This window comes from Syzygium oleosum, unplaced genomic scaffold (assembly GCF_021117445.2).
Source record: "Syzygium oleosum isolate NSW1041296 unplaced genomic scaffold, Sole_v2.1 Sole_v2.10, whole genome shotgun sequence".
Classification (NCBI taxonomy): domain Eukaryota; kingdom Viridiplantae; phylum Streptophyta; class Magnoliopsida; order Myrtales; family Myrtaceae; genus Syzygium; species Syzygium oleosum.
In genome coordinates this window covers 1602056-1625644 of record NW_026607494.1, presented here as the reverse complement: position 1 = coordinate 1625644, position 23589 = coordinate 1602056, and the positions used below count along the sequence as shown (strand labels likewise).

At 41.9% G+C, this 23589-nt stretch overlaps 1 protein-coding gene across 1 annotated transcript in view; it reads left to right on the top strand.

Annotated features, from left to right (window-relative positions):
• Positions 1–23287, top strand: part of LOC115665985 ((-)-germacrene D synthase-like) — a 34844-nt gene extending 11557 nt beyond the window's left edge. The window contains exons 5-7 of the mRNA XM_056315306.1: positions 22440–22573; positions 22741–22992; positions 23102–23287. Coding sequence (XP_056171281.1) covers positions 22440–22573; positions 22741–22992; positions 23102–23287 — 572 coding nt within the window. The remainder of the gene's footprint in view (positions 1–22439; positions 22574–22740; positions 22993–23101) is intronic.
• Positions 23288–23589: the final 302 nt, after the last annotated feature.

The following is a 23589-nucleotide window of genomic DNA, read 5'->3' as shown; positions in this document are numbered from 1 at the left end:
ACCATTTCACCCACAAATCAGCCAATATTAGCCCCTAATTCAGTCCACCAAAAACAGCCCTTAACAGCCACTAATTAGTCCAAAACAGCCCCTAATTAACCCGATTCAGCCCCTAATTACGTTCATCAGTACCCGATATCCTAAATAGGGTTTAGGGGGCAACTTACTTGGAAACCTAAGCAAGCTCGGGCAGAAATGGAGGGGCGGCGGACGGCGACGGCGGCTGCACGACGGGCTTGGTCGAACGGATACTGATCTGTCTCAGCTGGGCTGGACTGAGTGAAGGCTGGTGGTGTTTCGGTGGGGGCAAAAACAGGAGAGAGAGAGAGAGAGAGAGAGAGAGAGAGAGAGAGAGAGGGACGGTGAGGCGTGGTGGTGGCGAGCGGCGGCGGCGGCTCCGGTTAGGCGGGTGAGCGGCGGCGCTGGTTGGTTGGGCCGGCTGGCCACGGTCACGGCGGGATGAGGGGGGCTCGGCCAGGAGGGAGAGTGAGGGAGAGAGATGGCCGAAGGAGAGGAAATGAGGGGGGGAGAGAGAGAAAATGGGATTAAATAATCTAAACACCAATAATTGATGTCTAATACCCATGTTAAAAGTCCATATTACCCTCCTTTCTAATTCCAAATCAACGGCCAAGATTCGATCTTATCCTAAGATCGACGGTCTAGATTAATCCTTACCAAAAGTATCTAGGGGCAAAATTGGAATTTCACAATATTTCCAAGGGTAAAATTGTCCAAAATTTTTATTTCTAATATAGGCATGAAATGACCAAAATGCCCCTCTCCCATTATACTTGGCCTTAACAAAATCCTAGGAGTAAAACGGTAATTTTCCATTTCTCGCCAAAATTCGAATTTTCTGAAGAATCCGAACAAATCTGAGGCTAACTAAGCCAATAGCAACGTCGTCCAATTATCCTGTCGTGACCTTCATAATTTCCAATGCCCAAACTCGGTCTCTAATTAATGATTAAATTTAATTAACGTAACTTGAGCATATCTCAAACTAACTGGTGGCTTTTGGGGAAATTCACACATTTGACCCGTGGCCGATACTAAATCAAGCCACGTTTAAGTTCACTCGGGTCGTGACGACCTCAGTTGTCACGTAATCGCGAGGATCGATCGCTAGTTCCGATGGGTACGATCGTTTGGTATAGGTTTAGGATCATTCGTCAACACCTCTCGTGGTCAAGCGGAATCACCCGCGATCCGCTCGTGTGACAGCGGCGAATTGACCCCTAACTATCTTTGGATCGACCTATATTGGCTCAAAATGTCACCTCGACAATTTTTATGGTCGAAAGTCGGTTCACGATCGAGTTTCTATGATTGCGCAAATTTAAATCCCTAATTAGCCATTCCCTAATGGTTAGTATCCTAGGAGTGATCAGTTCCAGGCGAGATCTAACTACAAGCACGTCCATAAATCATCCATTTCATAAATCTCAAGTGGGTCGGATTTCAGAATGTCACAATTCTTCCCCCCTTATAAAAATTTTATCCTCGAAATTTACAATTCAACCTCCTACTCAAACAAGTGGGGGTATTGACGTTGTATTAGCTCTTCACTTTCCCAAGTAGCGCCTTCTGTCCCGTGATGTTCTCAATCAACCTTGACCATTGGGATCATCTTGTTCCTTAGAACTCGTTCCTTCCAATCTTCGATCCTTATTGGCCTTTCGACATACGACACCCTGTCGTCAACTTCTATCTCTTCATAATTCAATACATGAGTTGGGTCCGGTTCATACTTTATCAACATCGATACGTGGAACACCTTATATACTTGCGACAAATTTGGCGGTAGTGCAAAGCGATAAGCTAAGTCTCTAATCCTTTCCAAAACCTCAAAGGGTCCCACGTACCTCGGACTCAATTTCCCTTTCTTACCAAATCGGGATAATCCTCTCATGGGTGATACCTTAAGGAATACGTGATCCCCTACTTGAAATTCCAAAGGTCTTCGCCTTCTGTTCGCATAACTTTTTTTTGACGGCTTTGAGCTGTTTTCAGCCTTTCACGAATTATCTTAACAGCCTCAACTGACTGTTGAACTAATTCTGGCCCGGTTATACTCTTTTCTCCAACTTCATCCCAACACACGGGCGTTCTACATGCTCTACCATATAGCACCTCAAATGGCGCCATCCCGATACTCTGCTGAAAACTATTATTGTACGCAAATTCCGCTAAGGGCAATTGTTTTTCCCATTTGCCTTGAAAATCCAATATACATGCCCGAAGCATATCCTCTAAAGTCTGAATCGTCCTCTCAGACTGGCCATCCGTTTGTGGATGGTAAGCTATACTAAAATGCAGCTTTGATCCTAATGCCGTCTGCAGACTTTTCCAAAAGTTGACGGTAAACCTAGGATCACGATCCGAAGTAATCGTTACTGGTACCCCATGTAAATAAACTATTTATTGTACGTACAATTCGACATACCGATCTAATGTAAAGTCCTTTCGCACGGCCAAAAAGTGCGCTGACTTTGTCAACCTATCAACAATTACCCAAATGGAATCATGGCCTCTTTGGCTCCTTGGTAATCCCATTACAAAATCCATGGTAATATGTTCCCATTTCTACTCTGGGATTTCTAAAGGTCGCAACAACCCTCCGGGCTTACAATGTTGCGCTTTCACTTGCTGGTATGTCAGGCACTTAGCCACGTGCTTAGCTATATCTACCTTCATACCATTCCACCAATAGTACTGTCTCAAATTTTGATACATTTTCGTACTACCGGGATGGATGCTATAATTACTACGATGCGCATCAGATAAGATTTCTTCCTTAAGTTCCGCATTGTCAGGCACGCACAACCGTCCACGGAACTTCAAGATCCCATCCTCGGATATTTGGACGTCCGGCTTTCTCTTGGTAGCATCCATTTCCAAAATCCTTTGAATTTCTTGATCTGTAGACTGTAAAGTCTTAATCTTAGTTTGGATTTCTGGTTCGATTCTTAAAGTGGCAAACAAGCTCGAGACTTGACTTACTTCGAACTTAAACTCCGAGTCTCGCACTCCTTCCAACAAGGTCCATTCCTTGACCATCAAATGTGCGATGCTTGACTTCCGACTGAATGCATCGGCTACCCGGTTGGCCTTTCCGGGGTGATATAAAATATCACAATCATAATCTTTCAACAATTCCATCCAACGACGATGTCTCATATTTAACTCCTTTTGAGAAAATAAATATTTCAGACTCTGATGGTCTGTATATATCTGGAATTTCTCTCCACATAAATAATGTCGCCAAATCTTAAGGGCAAAAATGATTGCGGTTAATTCCAAATCATGCGTCGGATAATTCAGTTCATGCGGCCTCAATTGCCTTGATGCATAGGCTACTACTCGCCCATGTTGCATCAGCACACATCTTAATCCTTTCAACGACGCATCACTATAGATTTCGAAACCTCCAGATCCTGACGGAATAGTCAATACCGGTGCCGTCGTTAATCTATGCTTTAATTCCTGGAAACTCCTTTCACACTTGTCAGTCCACTCAAACTTCGTTTCTTTCTTTAACAGACGTGTCAAAGGCATTGCTATAGCCGAAAATCCTTCCACAAAACGTCTATAGTATCCTGCCAAACCCAAAAAGCTTCGAACCTCAGTTACCGTCGTTGGTCTCGGCCACTTTATCACGGCTTCAATCGTTGCCGGATCTACTGAAATTCCATCCCCCGAGATAACATGTCCAAGAAAGGCTACTCGATTGAGCCAGAACTCGCACTTACTAAACTTAGCGTACAGTGCGTGTTCCCTTAAGGTCTGTAAAACTTTACTCAAATGGAACTCGTGCTCTTCCGAGCTCTTCGAGTACACCAATATATCGTTTATGAAAACTATCACAAATTGATCCAAGAATTCTTTAAACACCCGATTCATTAAGTCCATAAAGACAGCATGGGCGTTAATCAATCCGAACGGCATCACCGTAAATTCATAGTGTCCATAACTTGTCCTGAATGCCGTTTTCGGTATGTCCTCCTTCCTAATCCTCAACTGATGATATCCCGTTCTCAAATCAATTTTAGAAAACACCGAAGCCCCTTGTAACTGATTAAACAAATTATCAATCCTTGGTAGGGGGTATTTATTCTTAATTGTCACTTGATTTAGCTGCCGGTAATCAATACATAATCTTAATGATCCATCCTTCTTCCTCACAAATAAGACTGGCGCTCCCCATGGAGACGCACTTGGACGAATAAAACCTTTGTCCAATAACTCTTGCATTTGCACCTTCAACTCTTTTAACTCTGACAACGACATTCTATAAGGTGCCTTCAAGATTGGCTCAGTCCCAGGGGCCAACTCGATCACAAACTCTACTTCTCTTTCAGGTGGCAATCCCGGCAATTCCTGAGGAAAAACATCGGGATAATCGCACACCACGGCTATGTCCTCTAGCCTCGGCTCCTCAGCCGTCGAATCAATCACAGCCGCTAGAAATCCTTGACACCCTTCGTTCAACAACTTAGTCATTTCCAGCGACGAAATCCAAGGGATCGAGGTTCTACCTTGATTTCCCACAAATTCGAATTCTGGATGTCCAATCGGATTAAATTGGATCACCCTGCTACTACAATCCATAACGGCCCTCTGCTTAACTAACCAATCCATGCCCACTATCACATCGAAATCATACATCGCTAAAACCGCTAGATCAATTCTTTCTTCCCTATCACCAATCACGATCTTACAATTCGGGCACCCTAACGAGACTAGCACCTTATCATTCAATTGAATGGTAACACATAACACAACATCAAGCAATCGCGGCTCTATACCAGTCAATTTAACAAACTGCTCTGATATAAATGAGTGTGATGCCCCAGGGTCAAACAAAGCATACGCAGCATGATCGCATAGAAAAACCGTACCTGTGACTACCCCTAGCGCATTCTCAATCTCTCTTCTGGCCATGGCGTACACCCGTCCTTGGGCCGGTGGCCTATTCTGATTAGCCGACGGGGCAGCTCCAATTTGGTTCCCGTTCTGGGGTGGCGGTAAGGCAGGCGACCTATTCTGCCTGATATTGGGGCAAAACCTTATCTGATGACCAAACCCGCCACATCTAAAACATGCTCTGCCCCTATTAGGGCAAGGTCCATTTCCATGTCTTTCCCCACACAACCGACATGGACCATTCTGAAAGCGATTCGGTTTCCTAACATTCCTCCTAGCATGAGGGACAAAACGTCGATTACTCGCCATTGGCCTCTTCCCAAAGTGATGATTGTCCCTACCCTGGGTAAATCTTGACCCAGAAGCGGCAGCCCTATCCGTCAAGTCACGCTTAATCGCTTGGGCCCGATCATAGATCTCATTATAATCCCTCAAATTCAACGAAATCATTTGGCTATAAAGGTCCGGCTTCAAACCGTTTCGGAACCTCCAAGCCCTATACAACGGGTCCTCTACCATCCTTGGGGCAAACTTAGATAATTGAGCGAATTCAGCCTCATACTGATCCACTGTCCTTTGTCCCTGGCGAAGCCTCATAAACTCAGCTAACTTCTGTTCCCGGGCACTCTCAGAAAAGTATTTACTATTAAAAACTTCCACAAACATTGCCCAAGCTTGGGCAGCACCAGCTGGGAACACCTTTCCTCTAGTGGCTTTCCACCAATCACTTGCATTTCCTTGCAATTGATACACTACTAACGTCACTTTTTCCTCATCTGTACACCCCAATACCTCAAAAGCCTTTTCTAATTTCTCTACCCATAGTGATGCAACCTCAAGATCGCCCTTACCATCAAACTTAGGGGGCTTTAACTTCAAAAATTGCTCAACTAGCTGATGCATCTACCTATTCACATTCACTTGCCCTTGCCCTTGATTCCCATTATTATTATTGGTGGCAGCGTCCTCAGCAGCTTGGGCAATAGTGGCAGCTCGTTCCTGAGTCTGCCATCCTATCAGGTTACCAATCTCCTCCAGGGTCCTCATGACCGCATCCATTCTCGGATCTCCTATAGGTCGGGCTCGTGAACTGGATGGACCCCATGTTCCTTTACCTCGCAAACTCATCCTCACGGTTTCTATCACTCACCTACCTGCTATAATTCCATTCAGGAATTAGAGACCTAGGCTAACTATACTAGTCTAGTCCTAGGCAGCGAATTAACACAATAATTCACTCAGCAGGTAAGTAATCACAATAGCACCAGGCCTCAATCAATAAGGTCTGTGCACTTACCTCAGGTCCAGACGCACCTACATTCCAATCATTATAACATTCAATTCACTCAGCAATCACAACAATCAGTCTGGAGGCACGCGTAGCTCATTCGACCCTGTGACTCGCTAAGGTCTCCCTAGATGACTACCCCAGGGTCTCCGTTCCTTATCACTCCAGGCCTCGACCAATTTAGATCGAGCTGTCCTTGCTCTGATACCAAATCAAACCGGGATGTCATGCCCCAAACCCCATTGAGCTCGTGGCATCCCTCTTTGGTCGAATCATTGTGACGTCCCAGGAAACGCCGCCGACCCAAACTTGTAAATCAGAGATAAAGCACTAGCGAAAGCCACAAATACCCGGACAATATTTAACTAGGGGTAAAAGGAAGAATATACATCCATTACCGATTCAAACTTATACAATAGCCATCATATATAATCCACAGAATATACATGCACACCGAGCTACTATACTTTAGACCACCGATATAAAAAAGGATCAGTAGCCTGGGTATACTCTGACTCCAAAAATGGGACACTCCAAAACCTTTTACTCAACCCCTAAACTAACCCCTACGCCCCCTGGATGGTGTCCACTCCGAGTCTGACTCTCCAGAACCCGAGTCTGAATCCCCCTGAGCCGCCTATTCTTCTGAGGATTCAGAGTTTGTCTCGATCTCAATCAGGTTGTCCTCATCACCCGACTCTAGCGGAACCTCCATCCGTTCTTCCTCATCGAGCTCATCCTCAGGTTCTTCTTCTAGTTCTAACTCCGGCTCTTCTTCTGGTTCGTCTTCGGGTTCTTCTTCCGGTGCTTCTTCAGGCTCTTCTTCAGGGTTTTCTTCTCCGGGTTCCTCCTCTGGTATTACACCTAGATCCATTTCCATAGGATCATACCCTGCTTGTGATTCCTCCGGCTCCGGTCCTCCGGCTCCAGATCGTTCGCATCGAAGGTTCAAAGTCGCAGTACAGGCCGATGTCCCGACTGGCGAAACTAGTATCCCACTAGTCATCTCACCGTCTGGAGGGGGTATAGCTGACGGATCCCAATCCCCTACTCCGTCAAAGGAAACATCAAAGCCACGGACGGGGCCAAACTCATCCATCCCGTCCCGAAACATCCAGGCGGTATAGGTGTGGGCCTGCTAGAGAAGTTGCCCTATGTCTACCCAAACTACGGTAGTATGCTTGATCCAGGTCATATTCTTATCTATCGGATACTCTACAAGGCTATGGTCGGTGTGCATCCGTAATCCAAAACGCTCAGGCGGTGGCGGTAGGAGATTCATGGTCCAGGCCGGGGTTCTGAAATTGTTTGTTGAAACAACCATGAGAACACGTCTCAGCAAGTACACACCCTAAACCCCACCTAGGCTAACACGTACCTCCAGACAAGTCCAAACACAATCACATTCAACGACCACATCAGAGGCACATAATTTGTACTTACCTGGGCTTTTGATACGCGCAATCTGTAGGTTAGTCTCAAATATACAATTTCCAACCACATACGCATTCCAAATCAATTTCATGCCCGAATCACAAGTCAAACACGTGGCATTTCCAATTCCACATTCCATACACTCGTTCATGCCTCATCACACTATTTTCACTCCACTCGCCAGTGACCCGCGTTATAGTACCGCCTCAGGTCCACTGCGACCATCTCATATTCACAACACTTCTTAGCCCGCGTAATAGTACTGCCTCAGGCTATGTCTCTTGCCCGCGTAACAGTACCGCCTCAAGCTCAACATCCACCATCTACGGCACAACCCGCGTTGAAGTACACGCCTCAGGTTGGCAGTCTTTCGGTAATACCGGGCATCGTCCCGCGTTATAGTACCGCCTCAGGACGGCACAATTCCCCGCGTTAACGTACACGCCTCAGAGACTCTCGTGACCACACGCACGACATACCACATAAATTCTCATTTAATCACTCGCATGAACCTTATACGAACATGCTCGACTTACACACCAACATGCCAAATTATCAGCTGATTAAATTCAGCCCATGCACGCATCAATCCTCACGCATTTCATATGCTCAATTAACACCCAATCGTGGCCAATTGCTAGTCAATTCAATTCAGCCCATGCGCACATATAACGGTCCACATTTCAATCAATCAATTCACAATCCAATGAACATACAAGGCCGCCATTGGGCCTACAATCACAGCCACTATTATGAGCATGAATTCAACATTTTCATGGCTATGTCAAGCCATAACAAGCACCACAAATCAGCCATATCACAACACACCAAACCGGCACAATTAGTCCCTAAATCTGACCATATGCTCATCAATGCGAGCCACAGTTTCCAGCACCCAATTTAGCATCAATTCAGTCCCGAACCATCACCATTTCACCCACAAATCAATCAATATTAGCCCCTAATTCAGTCCACCCAAAACAGCCCTTAACAGCCACTAATTAGTCCAAAATAGCCCCTAATTAACCCGATTCAGCCCCTAATTACGTCCATCGGTACTTGATATCCTAAATAGGGTTTAGGGGGCAACTTACTTGGAAACCTAAGCTCACTCGGGCAGAAATGGAGGGGCGGCAGTCCGGCGGCCTCACGGTGGCGGACGGCAACGGTGGCTGCTCGGCGGGCTTGGGCGAGCGGCGGCTGATCTGTCTCGGTTGGGTCGGGCCGAGTGAAGGCTGGTGGTGTTTCGGTGGGGGCAAAAATAGGGGAGAGATAGAGAGAGAGGGAGGAACGGTGAGGCGTGGTGGTGGCAAGTGGCCACGGCGGTGGCGGTGGCTTTGGCTAAGTGGGTGAGCGGCGGCGCTGGTTGGCTGGGCCGGCTGGCTACGGTCACGGCGGGATGAGGGGGGCTCGGTCGGGAGGGAGAGTGAGGGAGAGAGATGGCCGAAGGAGAGGAAATGAGGGGGGAGAGAGAAAATGGGATTAAATAATCTAAACACCAATAATTGGTGTCTAATACCCATGCTAAAAGTCCATCTTACCCTCCTCTCTAATTCCAAATCAACGGCCAAGATTCGATCTTATCCTAAGATCGACTGTCCAGATTAATCCTTACCAAAAGTATCCAGGGGCAAAATTAGAATTTCACAATATTTCCAAGGGCAAAATTGTCCAAAATTTCTATTTCTAATATAGTCGTGAAGTGACCAAAATGCTCCTCTCCCATTATATTTGGCATTAACAAAATCCTAGGGGTAAAACGGTGATTTTCCATTTCTCGCCAAAATTCAAATTTTCTGAAGAATCCGAACAAATCTGAGGCTAACTAAGCCAATAACAACGTCGTTCAATTATCCTGTCGTGACCTTCATAATTTCCAATGCCCAAACTCAGCCTCTAATTAATGATTAAATTTAATTAACGTAACTTAAGCGTATCTCGAACTAACGGGTGGCTTTTGGGGAAATTCGCACATTTGACCCATGGCCGATACTAAATCAAGCCATGTTTAAGTTCACTCGGGTCGTGACGACCTTGGTGGTCACGTAATCGCGAGGATAGATCGCTAGTTCCGACGGGTATGATCGTTTGGTATAGGTTTAGGATCATTCATCAACACCTCTCGTGGTTAAGCGGAATCACTCGCGATCCACTCGTGTAACAGCGGCGAATTGACCCCTAACTATCCTTGGATCGACCTACATTGGCTCAAAATGTCACATCGACAATTTTTATGGTCGAAAGTCAGTTCACGATCGAGTTTCTATGGTCGCGCGAATTTAAATCCCTAATTAGTCATTCCCTAATGGTTAGTATCCTAGGAGTGATCAGTTCCGGCCGAGATCTAACTACAAGCACGTACATAAATCATTCATTTCATAAATCCCAAGTAGGTCGGATTTCAGAATGTCACATGAGGTCAAAATCAAAGTTTCTCGATTAGGAGATGCCCGCTTTTATCAAGAAGCACTCCTAAAAGGCGAGATTATCGACAACTTGGAAGAAGACTTTGGAAGATATAACTTCCAAGTGAAATATACCCCACCACCATGGGCATTAAAAAATGAAGTAATTATACCTGATTGTTGGGGTGGTATGGATGACGAAATCAGCCCTGAGGAGAAAGCCCTGTCTAAGAAGGAAATGCTCCAAGATGAAACAGATAAGGATGAAAAGGAGAAAGAAAAAGTCCGACAGGGTGAAAGACGTTTCACCCAGAAATCATCCAGGGAAGGCGAAACCATAGATTTACTCGGTCAAGACAGCAGTAAATACAATTACCGTGTCAAATATACTCCATCATCATGGGCATTTAAAAATGAAGACATTATACCTGATGGATGGGGTGGCATGGATGAGGTCCCGATCAGCCAACTAAATCTCGAAGAAAATTAAGATCGAGAAGAGAAAAAGAAGAAAAAGATTCGTCGAGGTGATAGGCGATTTGCTCGTAAAGCACGAAAACAAGGTGAAGTTGTTGATTTTCTGGGTCAAGATAGTGACCGGTATAATTACCTTGTCAAATATACACCCCCTCCTAGGCATTCAAGAATGAAATGATCACACCTGATGGCTGGGGTGGAATGGATGCTGACGAAGCCAATAGAGATCAAGCTTGATGAGGTAGATAAATATAAGGAGGAGGAAGGTCCTGTCGAACCAATCACTATCCAACTTCCCATTGATCAGCTAAGGATCGAAGAAGAAGAAACACAGCTTGTGATTATCACTCTCCCTCCAAAAGAAAAGTTTGATACTAAGTGTGTACCTTGGGATTACTCTCCTAAAGAAGTCGATGCCATAACCCGATCAGGGAGATGCAATGTCCCTAAAGAAGGTGAGCACGAAAAGAAAGGAGTAACCGAAGAAGATGTCAAACAATTACTTTCAGTCATGAAGACGAGCGAATTTGAGGTAATTGAATTGCTTAGAAAGATGCCGACACAAATTTCTCTGTTGGATCTCTTCAAGACTTCAGAAAGCCACAAAATGGTGCTTATGAAGCTTCTCAATGAAGTGCACGTCCCGGAGATAATTAATGAAGTACAATTGAAAGACTTTGTTGACACTATTCTTCCAAAAGATCAAATTGCCTTCTCCGATGAAAATTTCCCAATTGACGGGCGTTCCCATAATAAGGCTCTGTATATTGCCGTCAAATGCCGGGGCAAGGAGGTGTCACGTGTGCTGATCGATAATGGTTCCGCACTTAATTTGTGTCCACTAAGCACACTGCATCGCTTGGGGATTAGCGAAGAGCTCATCAAACCTTCTAAGGTAACTGTGCGTTCGTTTGATGGAATGAAGAAAGACGTTATTGGCGATATCAAGCTCGAGGTGAACATAGGCCCTATGCCTTTCCTGATTGACTTCCAAGTAGTGGATATTCCGAGAACTTTCAACTTGTTACTCGGAAGACCTTGGATTCATATGGCTAGTGCCATTCCTTCAAGTCTCCATCAGAAGGTCAGGTTCGTCATTAATGGCAAGATGATCACCGTACATGGGGAGACGGATTTCGCTACTTATAAAGAGAGTGCAATACCGTATGTCGAAGCCGAAGTGAAAGAAAAACCAAGTTATAATTCCTTCAAAATGATCTTAATGGTGCAAATTCGTGCCGGTTGCATCATAAAATCCCCAGAATTCTCAACATCATCCATTATGTCTGGAAGGGTGTTATGCCAATATAGATTTACTCCCGGTAATGGTCTTGGATCAAAATCGCAAGGAATCAAGGAACCTAGCACTCCGTTTGCTACAAGAATGAAGCACGGAGTAGGTTGTATTCCAGATAGCTTTAAAGATCACGATGGAGGCCAAGGCCGAGGTTGAAAGAACCATGGAGGCTGCAGAGGCCGAGGTGATCGCATCATTAATCCATCCATATAGAAGGGCAAAGCTAAAGAGCTTCCCTATCATCATATCCACATCAAGGAAACTTTTCCTGGACCTTCCAAGCTACTTCAAGAAGAAGACTTACATGTAGAGGAAGAATCTGTTCTGCCTGGTTTATTCGAAGAGAATACCATCAACGTTATCATAACCGAGGTAGAAGATACCTACGCACTGGAGTAGGAAGATTCTCTTGAACTTTTGCTACTAGCCTTTTCCATTGCGTTTTGTTGATTACAATTTCTTGTGATTTCATTGCAATTTTAGTTCAGTTGCAATTTACATTCCTATTGGTATAGATGTAATCACGTTTTTCAATTCAATAAAAGTGATCAAATGTTTTGTTAAGGACATGTAGAAATAAAATCAAATCTATGATGAACATTATCCTCATTCGTGAGACTTGAGGCTTTGGGTTTCTATATTGCTCCTCTTTGCGAAAATGATTTTAAGAGCAAGGAAGTCTGATGATATGAGAACTAGCACTGTCTTTATATTCTTTCAAAATAAATTTCAAAATGAATTTCCAAAAGGTTTTTCATAGGACCACGTGCGTTACTTACTTCGTATGCAATTACTAATCATGTTTGTTACATGTCAGGCATGAGCATTTGCATATCCATAATAGGTTCATATGTGGCCCAAATCTTTCCAAGGAGATCACTTGCGATATGAAAGAGGATAACGAGGATGAGGAATGGGTCAGAAAGGAATGGATTCGTCATGAAGAATCAAAGCCACTCACATTAGAAAAAACGATCATTGTTAATCTGGGCGATAAAGAGAATCCCAAGGAAGTTAAAATTGGAGAAAGCCTTCCCTCAGCAGAAGCAGAAAGAATCACAGATTTGCTTAAAGAATATCAAGATATATTCGCATGGTCTTATGCTGATATGCCAGGCCTTGATCCGAGCATAGTTGAACATGCTTTGCTAATCGATCTAAGTTTTCCACCAAAAAAGCAAAAACTGAGGCGAACGAAGCCGGATTTGACAAAGAAAATAGAAGAAGAAGTGATGAAATTGCTCAAAGTCAGTTTCATCGAAGTGGTACCATATCTAGAATGGATTGCCAACATAGTACCCGTAATGAAGAAAGATGGTCGAGTACGGGTGTGCATTGATTATCACGACCTAAATAAAGCAAGCCCTAAGGATGATTTACCGCTTCCACATATAGATGTATTAATGGATAGTACTGCTGGGTTCGAAACATTTTTATTCATGGATAGTTTCTCAGGATATAATCAAATCCTCACGAAGAAAGAGGATAAGGCGAAGACATCTTTCATAACACCATGGGGCACATTTTGTTACAAGGTGATGCCTTTCGGTTTGAAAAATGCTGGTGCCACATATCAAAGAGCAATGGTAACTTTGTTCCATGACATGATACACAAAGAAATCGAGGTATATGTGGACGACATGATCGCAAAATCCAAACAAGGAGAAGATCATGTTGAGGTGCTTCGCAAATTGTTCGAAAGACTTAGAAAGTACAAATTACGACTGAACCCTAACAAATGTGTATTTGGGGCAAAATCCGGCAAACTGCTAGGATTTGTGGTCAGTAGCAGGGGCATCGAAATAGATCCCTCCAAGATCAAGGCAATTTATGACTTAAAGACTCCTTCTATGGTAAAAGAAGTGAGAAGCCTATTGGGGCGATTAAATTACATTGCCCGTTTCATCTATCAGCTTTCTGAGATTGCTAAACCATTCTTCAAATTATTGAAGAAAAATGCTAAAGTGAAGTGGAATGCAGAATGTCAACAAGCCTTTGACAAGATTAAAGAATATCTGGTATGCCCACTAGTGCTGGTACCACCAATCCCTGGAGTTCCGTTGATCTTATATTTGACAATTCACTATGAGTCGTTAGGAGCGGTGCTTGTACAAAGAGGACCAAATGATGGTAAAGAACAAGCCATTTATTACTTGAGCAAGAAGTTCACAACATCATAAATGAATTACCCGGCAGTCGAGAAGACGTGCCTTGCATTGATTTGGATATTACACAGATTAAGGCAATATACCCTCCATCATCAAATTTTGCTATTAACTGAGAATGATCCGATCAAGTATCTTCTTGAGAAATCCTCCTTGGTCGGGAAATTAGCAAAATGACAAGTCTTGTTATCTGAATTTGACATCAGAAGTTCATCCCAAAAATCAGTCAAAGGAAGAGCAATAGCAGACATGTTGGCAGAAAATTCGCAAAATATTGCCAATCCTGAAGAGCAACTTGATGATCATATATTGACAATGGTCGACAATAAATGGACCATGTATTTTGATGATGCAACCAACTTATCTAGATCAAGAACTGGAGCAGTACTGATCTCCCCAGAAGGCCAACACTATCCGGTATCTACTAAATTGGTATTTCCATGCACCAATAACGTCGCTGAATACGAAGCATGCATTCTCGGCTTACAATTAGCCCTTTCAATGAAGGTAAAGAGGTTGCAAGTATATGGAGATCTATACTCATCATATTACAAACAACTGGTGAATGACAAACTCGAGATGCCAAACTAATTCCTTATCACAGATACTTAGAAGAGATGATAGAAAACTTCGAAGAAGTAACATTCGATTATCTCTCAAGAACTCAAAATTATTTTGCAGATACTCTTGCAACTTTGTCATCCTTACTACAAGCTGAAGATGGTATGGATATAAAACCATTGAAAATTAATATTCTTGAACAACCAGCTCATTGCATGATGGTCCAGGCAGAGTTTGACAACGAACCATGGTATCATGACATCAAAAGGTATCTTTAATCAGGAGAATTTCCTGAAGGAAGCCAACCAGGTGACAGGAAATTTATAAGGAAGATAGCCAACAAATTCTTCCTCAATGGTCAAATCCTCTACAAGAAATCATTTGATTCAACCCTACTAAGATGTGTGGATGCTACAGAAGCTGAACAGATCATGAAAGAAATTCATGAAGGTGAATGTGGACCGCAAATGAATGGACATCTTCTAGCCCGAAAGATTATGAGGTTGAGATATTATTGGATGACAATGGAAGCAGATTACATCCAACATGTGAGATGTTGCCATCAATGTCAAGTTTATGGATACAGAATCAATGCACTGCCAAATGAGCTACATCAAATGTCCGAACCATGGCCATTTTCAATGTGAGGCATGGATATGACTGGTCCAATCAACCCCAAGGCCTCAAATGGGCACCGGTTTATCCTGGTTGCTATTGACTATTTCACTAAATAGATTGAAGCAAACTCCTACACGAATGTTACTGCCAAGAATGTTGCAAGATTTATTAGGCGGGACATCATTGCTAGATATGGAGTTCTAGAAGCAATAATTACGGACAATGGCTCAAATCTAAACAACAAGATTGTAGATGATTTATTCGAACACTTCCACATCCGACATCTGAACTCATCCCCATATCGTCCACAAATGAATGGAGCAGTTGAAGCGGCAAATAAGAATATCAAGAAGATATTAGCTAAGAGAGCTGAAAATTATCGTGATTGGCACGAAAGGTTACCATATGCTTTGATGGCATACCGAACTTCAATTCGAACATCAACTGGAGCAACCCCGTTTTTCTTTGATTTATGGAATGGAAGCAGTGCTACCTGTTGAAGCAGAAATTCCTTCATTAAGAATACTATCTCAATTGAAGCTTTCAGAAGCTGAGTGGATTCAACAAAGATATGAATAACTCAACATGATCGATGAAAAGAGATTAAGAGCTATATGCCATGGACAAGCCTATCAAAGACGAGTGGCTAAATCCTTTAACCGAAAAGTGAAACCAAGGCATTTCAAAACAGAGGATTTAGTAGTGAGGAAAGTCATCTTCAACAATTCAGATCCTCGTGGCAAATTCACTCCGAATTATGAAGGTCCATACATTGTCAAGAAAGTTCTTCCTGGAGGAGCATTGATTCTTGTAGATATGACAGGAATAGAATTGGCATATCCTGTAAATGCAGATGCTGTCAAGATTTTTTATCCATGAAATGAATATGAACATTCAAGAAGAGATTTGGGTTACTTTAGAATATGTGCAATATCATGCATAGCATGCATACTATGCATTTCATGAACATGTTTATCTGTTTTGCAGAAGAAAGCAAAAGGAGTCTGAACCAGTTGATGGTTTCAGAATCCCCAATGAAGTTGTCAAATAATAGAGGGAAGTATCATTTCCAATTCAATTTTCCCGTTGATATCGCCTAATATGCTTCTCTTTTTATCATCCCCAGAGAGACAAAGAAAAGGGAGCAACAAAAAGAAGAATCCCCAGTGGAACCAAAGCAAAAACATGCAAACAAGAGAGATCTTGGTAAGTTGATCAGACAGGTATCCCTAAATCGTGAGTACATGTGTTGAAGAAGTTGCCTTTTTAAGAGAAAAATAAACTTCTTTTTCCTCAAGTGGAATGACACTAAAATTGAGCAAAACAAAACACATTGTTTTGAAAAGAATATACCTCAAAAATGTTTCAATTAAAAGTTTTGAAACACGCTTTCTTTGAGAATTCATTAAGTATCAAAATTCCTTAAAAATGGATAATTTGACAAAAGGCTTTGAAAAATTTCAAAGAAAAAGTTTGGATCAAATCGAATGGAAAGACCTTCAAATGATGAAAGGTAAGCCATATCCAAACACGTCCCCTATACACTCAAAACCAAAGTAAAGGAGTGAGTGAGAAAAACTCATCCGAAGGCAATAGGGGATGTTCGCAATGATAACATGAATTGAAGTGATGAAAGGCAGCCATTTCACTATCCCAAATACATGCTTACCCCTTGCAAACCAAATTTGAGCTGAAACAAGTGGAGAAGCTTTTCCAAAACAACCCTGTTAAGAATCACCCCACATTGGGGCAAATCAGGAGGTTTGTGATTGACAGCTATGAAGAATAGGATCAAGAAAGATTTTATTGCATACTCTCGCATCAATCTTTCTGTGATAACTTCAAATGAAGTCATATGGAAGCTCAAGACATCCCAAGAGGAAGAAGAGCACTTCATTTCTTATACTCAAACACATCACCTTTGGCAAAGCCTAATTGAGCCTGAATATTCATTTCAGAACCCTAAATTGGTGATCATCTCTTCACACTGGAGCATGAGCATATGATCCACTTTAATAGATAAGAAACAAAAGAGCATGACACAGAGTCCTTAGAATTCAAAAAGATCAAAAGCAAAAGAATCTGGGGCATGAAAAAGTAGTGTGCCTGGTAAAAGCAAGGCCAAATGCCCAAGGAAAATTAGAAAGAAAAAGAGAGTTCAAAAGAAAGCTCAAAATGACAAAAAAAGTCATGACAAAGCAAAATCAAGATCATGAGAGATCACAGATCACAACAAGTGAGAATGAGCAAAAGAAAAGATATTGTAATGAATGTTTAGGGGACTCTGATGATTGTAAAAAAAAAAAAGGATCCCTAGTAGACAACAGAAAAGGGTGGTGATGTCAAGAAGATCACCAATTTCATAAAAATCCTGAATTTAAACAAATGAGCCTTTTTTTAGCCTACCCAATACCAACAATACAACCTCTCCTCAAAGACTCTTCATATTGGGATGTTGAGAGTAGAAATATGACTTTATGACAAGAAGTCATCACTCAAAGAAGTGTATGCAATAATATCTTGTCTTGTCCTCGAGGTTTTTAACTTGTAGACCCGAAGTCAGATATGACAAAATCCTTTTTCTTGGCCTCAAAATGCCTATCCTTTTAATAGCCATTGACCAAGCCAACATTACAGTCCTCTGAAAGACCTTATCGGATCAATTGGATTGTATATATTGCGAACATCTCCGGACACCTAAGGATTGATTAAGAGAGATAGAATTGAGGGATATCATACAAATCCCATTTCAATCAAATAAAGAAAAGACCAAGCTCATATATTGAAACAAATCATTTCTAATGAAGAAGGTCTTCCAAATGATCATTTCAAGCATTTCTTCAATGATTATAAGCATTTTGTTCAAATAATTCCTCGAAGAGGAAATTTGATTATCTGAAATGCATTAATGCAAAGAATGCATGTTTCGAGACCAGGTTGCAAAAGTTTTTGGTCAACCTAAAATCAAGTTTTCAAACAGTTTGTGGTAAGCTAAGAAAAAAATCACGCTTCAAACAGTTTTGATTAATTTCAAAACTACTTTTTAAAATAGTTTTTGGTCAACTAAAAACCATACAAAGGTTAGTAAAACCTCAAAAATCACATAACTCATGGTCAAGGCATTCATTGTTTGAAGTCTTCCCAAAATCCTACAGGCGAGGAGCCTCTAGGCAAATTCAAGTCCTCTAGGCAAATTCAAGTCCTATAGGCGAGGAGCCCTTAGGCAAATTCAAGTCCTATAGGCGAGGAGCTCCTAGGCAAATTCAAAGTCCTACAGGCAAGGAGCCCCTAGGCAAATTCAAGTCCTACAGGCGAGGAGCCCCTAGGCAAATTCAAAGTCCTACAGGCGAGGAGCCCCTAGGCAAATCCAAAGTCCTACAGGCAAAGAGCCCCTAGGCAAATTCAAGTCTTACAGGCGAGGAGCCCTTACGAAAATTCAAGTCCTACAGGTGAGTAGCCCTTAGGCAAATCCAAAGTCCTACAGGTGAGGAGCCCCTAGGGAAATTCAAAGTCCTACAGGCGAGGAGCCCCTAGGCAAATTCAAAGTCCTACGGGCGAAGAGCCCCCAGGCAAATTCAAGTCCTACAGACGAGGAGCCCCTAGGCAAATTCAAAGTCCTACAGGCGAGGAGCCCCCAGGCAAATTCAAGTTCTACAGACGAGGAGCCCCTAGGCAAATTCAAAGTCCTACAGGCGAGGAGCCCCTAGGCAAATTCAAGTCCTACTGGTGAGGAATCGCTAGGCAAATTCAAGTCCTACAGGCGAGGAGCCCCTAGGCAATTTCTAAAGTCCTACTGACGAGGAGTCACTAGGCAAATTTTAAAGTTCTACTGGTGAGGAACCACAAGGTAAATTTTCAAATCCTCAGGCGAGGAGCCTTAGGTGTTCATGGTTCGTGGATTCGTCCTTAAACCACGAAATCTGAATAATCATCATAATCATCACCACCATCAATTCATGCCCTTATATAAGAAACAAAGAGACGCTTACAAACAAGTAAGTTTCTCTCCCTCAATCATTAAGAACCTTTCAAAATATGTTCTGAAAAGAGAACTTTTGGATTAGATCACGAATTTCAAAAGCAAGATCCCTAATCAATTGTTGTGAAATTTTCATCTTATCTTGTTCATTGAGTTGACTAAAAACTCATGTGTCACCTTGTCTTTGAGATCAACCTCTAATGAGCTCAATTCCAAAGAGGGGCAACTCTTGACACCTGATTTTTAGCTCATTTTTTTATATTTTCAAAAATCTCAAAAGTAGGACTAGGAATCTTGGCCAAGCTTAGAAACCTACTTCTAAACCAAAAATAAATTTTTTAGCATTTTCTTGCATTTTTCATTAATTTCTTTTAGTCAAAATAAGTAAGAAAATCAAGAAAAATAGCATATGGAATCAGAAAATTCCATAAAAATAGTCATTAGTCTTCTTTTAAATCCAATTTCATTAATACAAAATCAAACCCGAATTGAACCAAAAATGCAATTAAATCTTTTTTAGTCATTTTTAAGTCATAATGTCTTCACAACAAATGTTTCCGGGACCTTGAATTACATAATGGTCGGTCCAATTGCACAATTTGTCAAAGAAATCAGAAAACCCCAAAATTCAATTGAAAATTAAGAATTTTGAGCCCAAATTGGGAATCGTGCCCAATATGAAATTGTCGAACCATGAGACCACCATTTCTAGGGTTAATCATATGTGGGTAATTCAATTTTAACACCAATTTTGCCTAATCACATCATTAAGACATCGAATTGAACAAAACCCTAATAACCCGAATACAAAAGTTTGAAAATCTTGGACATGATTATGACAAAAATTGGGAAAAATCATATATTTGGGTTCAAAATATGATGAGGAATTCAATTTTGGGTTTAAATTTGAAAAATTGGTAAAATGGTGTCGAATTTGTGAATTTAGACCAACCCGGGTCTGTCGGGTCGGCCGGGTCAACCCGACCAGACCCGGGTCGATCACCTTCTTCACCCGGTTTACCCAAGAATGCACAATAAACCCAGAAAAAATAGTTCGCGCCCGAGACTTTGCCGACTTCGTGTGATCAATTTCACACGTGAAAATCGAGTTGGCCAGCTGGAAAATATCCGGCTGGCACCAAAGAATCATCCCAACCGATTCATGGTTGGTTAATAACAAACTTTGGGCGGGAATTTTGATCAACAAAAAACCAAGAAAAACTGAACATTGAAAGAGGAAGGTGTTCGACGAATTGCCAAAAAGAGAGAAGAGAGAGAAACAGAGACGAAAGAGAGAAAACTAGTGAGAGAAGTGAGTTGAGACTCCTTGAGGCCGAGTGATTGGCGCTTTTCCGATCGAAAAGCGCCGGCAAATCGGTCTCACCGATGAGTTTCCTCACCGGCGAACCAAAATTGGAACTGATCACGAACGCCTGGAAATCAGTCTCGGCAGAAGCATCCAAAGTCTCTTCAGCGAATCCAAAGCCACCGTCTTGAAGCTCAAGTGCCAAAGAAGACTTCCACGGTGACCGATTAGCTCGAGGACAACATTTCAATCCCGGACGAAGCAGGTAAACATCGCTCGTGGTCACGTTTTTTTTTAGAATTCCAGAAAACCATTTTGACCTTAAAATGGATGTTCATGCAATTTTCTTTGAGATTTTGATTTTCTGGAGGTCTATAATACGTTTCTAATCATAGTTACGTTGTTTGATTACATTTTGGGTCATTAAATGGTATAAAACCGAGTTGGCCACCATTGATGAACCACACCGGAGCTCGGAGATCATCGCCGGAGCGTCGTCGTGGACATAGGTCACCCAATTTAGCATTTTCTTACCTTGTTTGATGATTTGGAACTTATTTTGATCGACATAGACGGCTAGGGCGAGTAAAATAAGGATTTAAAGCTTCTGATGAGTATGGTTTAGGTTAGTAGCAGATTGGCATTTTCCGACCGGTTTTTCGCCGGCCGGCGACGATCCAAAGACAAGTCTGTAAGTTGAAGTTGATAGATGGTGATGAGAGGGAAACACAGAACCAAAAATCAATCAAAAAGGTCACCGGAATGGTCGCCGGCGACAAGTTCAAACTGGCGGCCTTGATAACGTTTGAGTTGGGAATATGCCCACCAACCGTTCGACCAAATGCTTCAGGGAATAAAGGGCAAAACGGTGCCGTTTTTGGCGTCGTGCCCGCCGGAAGAGGTGATCGGCGTCGGCGCCGGTGACGCCCGGTTCGGCCAAAGCCGAATCGGGTTGAACCGGGCTGGTCTGGTTCATTTCCCGGCGGCAAATTTTAAAAAAATCTAAATAAAAAAAATCTATAAAAAATTAAAAAAATTCATAAAAATAATAAAAATTCAGAAAATTTTTGGAAAATTGGAAAAAAATTCAGAAAAATAGGAAATTCACAAAAAATAAAAAATTTCAGAAGATTAAAAAAAAATTTAGAAAATTCATAAAAATTTAGAAAATTCTAAAAATACAAATAAAAAATGTGAAAAATTCAGGAAAAATCTAAAAAAAATTGAAAAATTGAAACTTTGGAAAATTCATAAAAAAATTTCAGAAAATCATAAAAATCAATTCTCGGTTAATGAAATTCGCAGAAATTCAATTTCTGAAAAAAAATCAAAAAATTCAAAAATTCACGGTATTGTTCAAAAACACTGTGGCCAACCTTAGAAAGTGAAATTTGAATTTTTAGAAGTGCCCAAGTGGTATTTTTAGAAAATCTCAAATTCAATAGTTATAACCCCTAAAAAACCCTAAGACCCTAAAAAAGTGCGAATCATGAAATGAATAAGCTTTTAGAGCTTCATTAGGGTTTGGATGTTTTGATTGATTTTCATTTTTAGAGACCATTTAGGATTGATTGATTTGATTGACATTGATTGCGCATTTAATTCTTGATTGATTTTCCCACGATTAGAATGGATAGAATTAGTGGGTAAACCTCATAAACTTGTATGACACGTTAGACATCGTATCATTCTTAGGTACCGAAAGGGCGTTAAGGATCTCCATTCGGGATCATTAGCATAACCAAGTCCCCGTACTCAGAATCTCTAGTTCATAGAATCGTGGTATTTCTCCCATACCTCGATTAGGTTTCTAGTCTACCTACCAATAATGACTAGTGGCAACTCCAAAATCAAAAACTTAGACCAAATAGGAAATCCACCATCCGCTGTCATGTGAGGTATGGTCTGGGAGAGACCCTTACACGGAAATACCTCCTTAGCGCGCAAGTCCCGAAAGTCCAAAAAAGTGCGGCGTGACAGACGTTAATGCGAAAGATGGATTGCCAGAGTACATGCGAGTGTGTTACCAGACAATTCTCGATTTGTACGATGAAATTGGCTACGAAGTGACGAGAAAAGGGCGATCTTACCGTCTCTTCTATGCAAAAGAAGTGGTAAGACATTCGACGTTACATCAATCAAATGCAATTTTTACTCCGTCCACTTGCAATAGAATATCGGGTTTTTGGATGAGGATGAGAGGCTGTAATATACGTAAGTCCACCAAATACGTTGGAGTTCCAACATTAACATAGCTTTACATTTGAGAATGAACTTTGAGATGAAAAGGAAAGTGACAGCATACTTTGCCGAAGCCAAATGGTTCTACCAAAACCACGTACCGGCAATGGAGGAGCACATGCCCGTTGCTTTAGCAACATTCGGCACTGAAATGCTAATAGCGACGTCGTTTCTGGGAATGGGAGATATTGTAACAAAAGATGCCTTTGATTGGTTAATATTCGACGACCCCAAGATGGTGAAGGTTTCGGCAGTAGTCGGTCGGCTCATGGATGACATTGCAGGACACAAGGTATATAAAAGCAATGCCTGTGAACAAAATTGATTAATCTGTATTAATTTATCTAATAGATCTTACCAATAGGAGAAAACAATAATTTCCACGAGAAATTTGTTTGCAGTGTGAGCAAGATAGAGGTCATCCGGCATCTTCAGTGGAGTGTTTCATGAAACAATACAGAGTTACAGAGGAAGAGGCCAAGGAGGAACTCCGTAAGCAAGTGGTCGATGCATGGAAGGACATTAACAAAGAGCTGCGCCGTCCGAATTTGCTCTGTGCACCATTTGAATTGTATGTTAACCCTTGATCGGTGCTCTTCTCTGTCCTGAGCCACCCCGTCTCACCTTCGAATTAAAGAAAATAAAGAGCCCGAATAAAAATGTCACATTATAATATATCAATGTTCTATACTGTGCCTGGTTTACTCTCTTGATCAATGTCAAAGATATTGTATAATATATATATGCTTATGACGGTCTTAGTACATTCTGGCCAGCACAAATTACAATAAACAGAAATGGAACCGAGTCTCACATTTTTTGGACAAGAAATCGTCGGTGTATTTACAGTGAAGCAGGAAGGGATTATTCCTGTTGCGACCGATCTCCG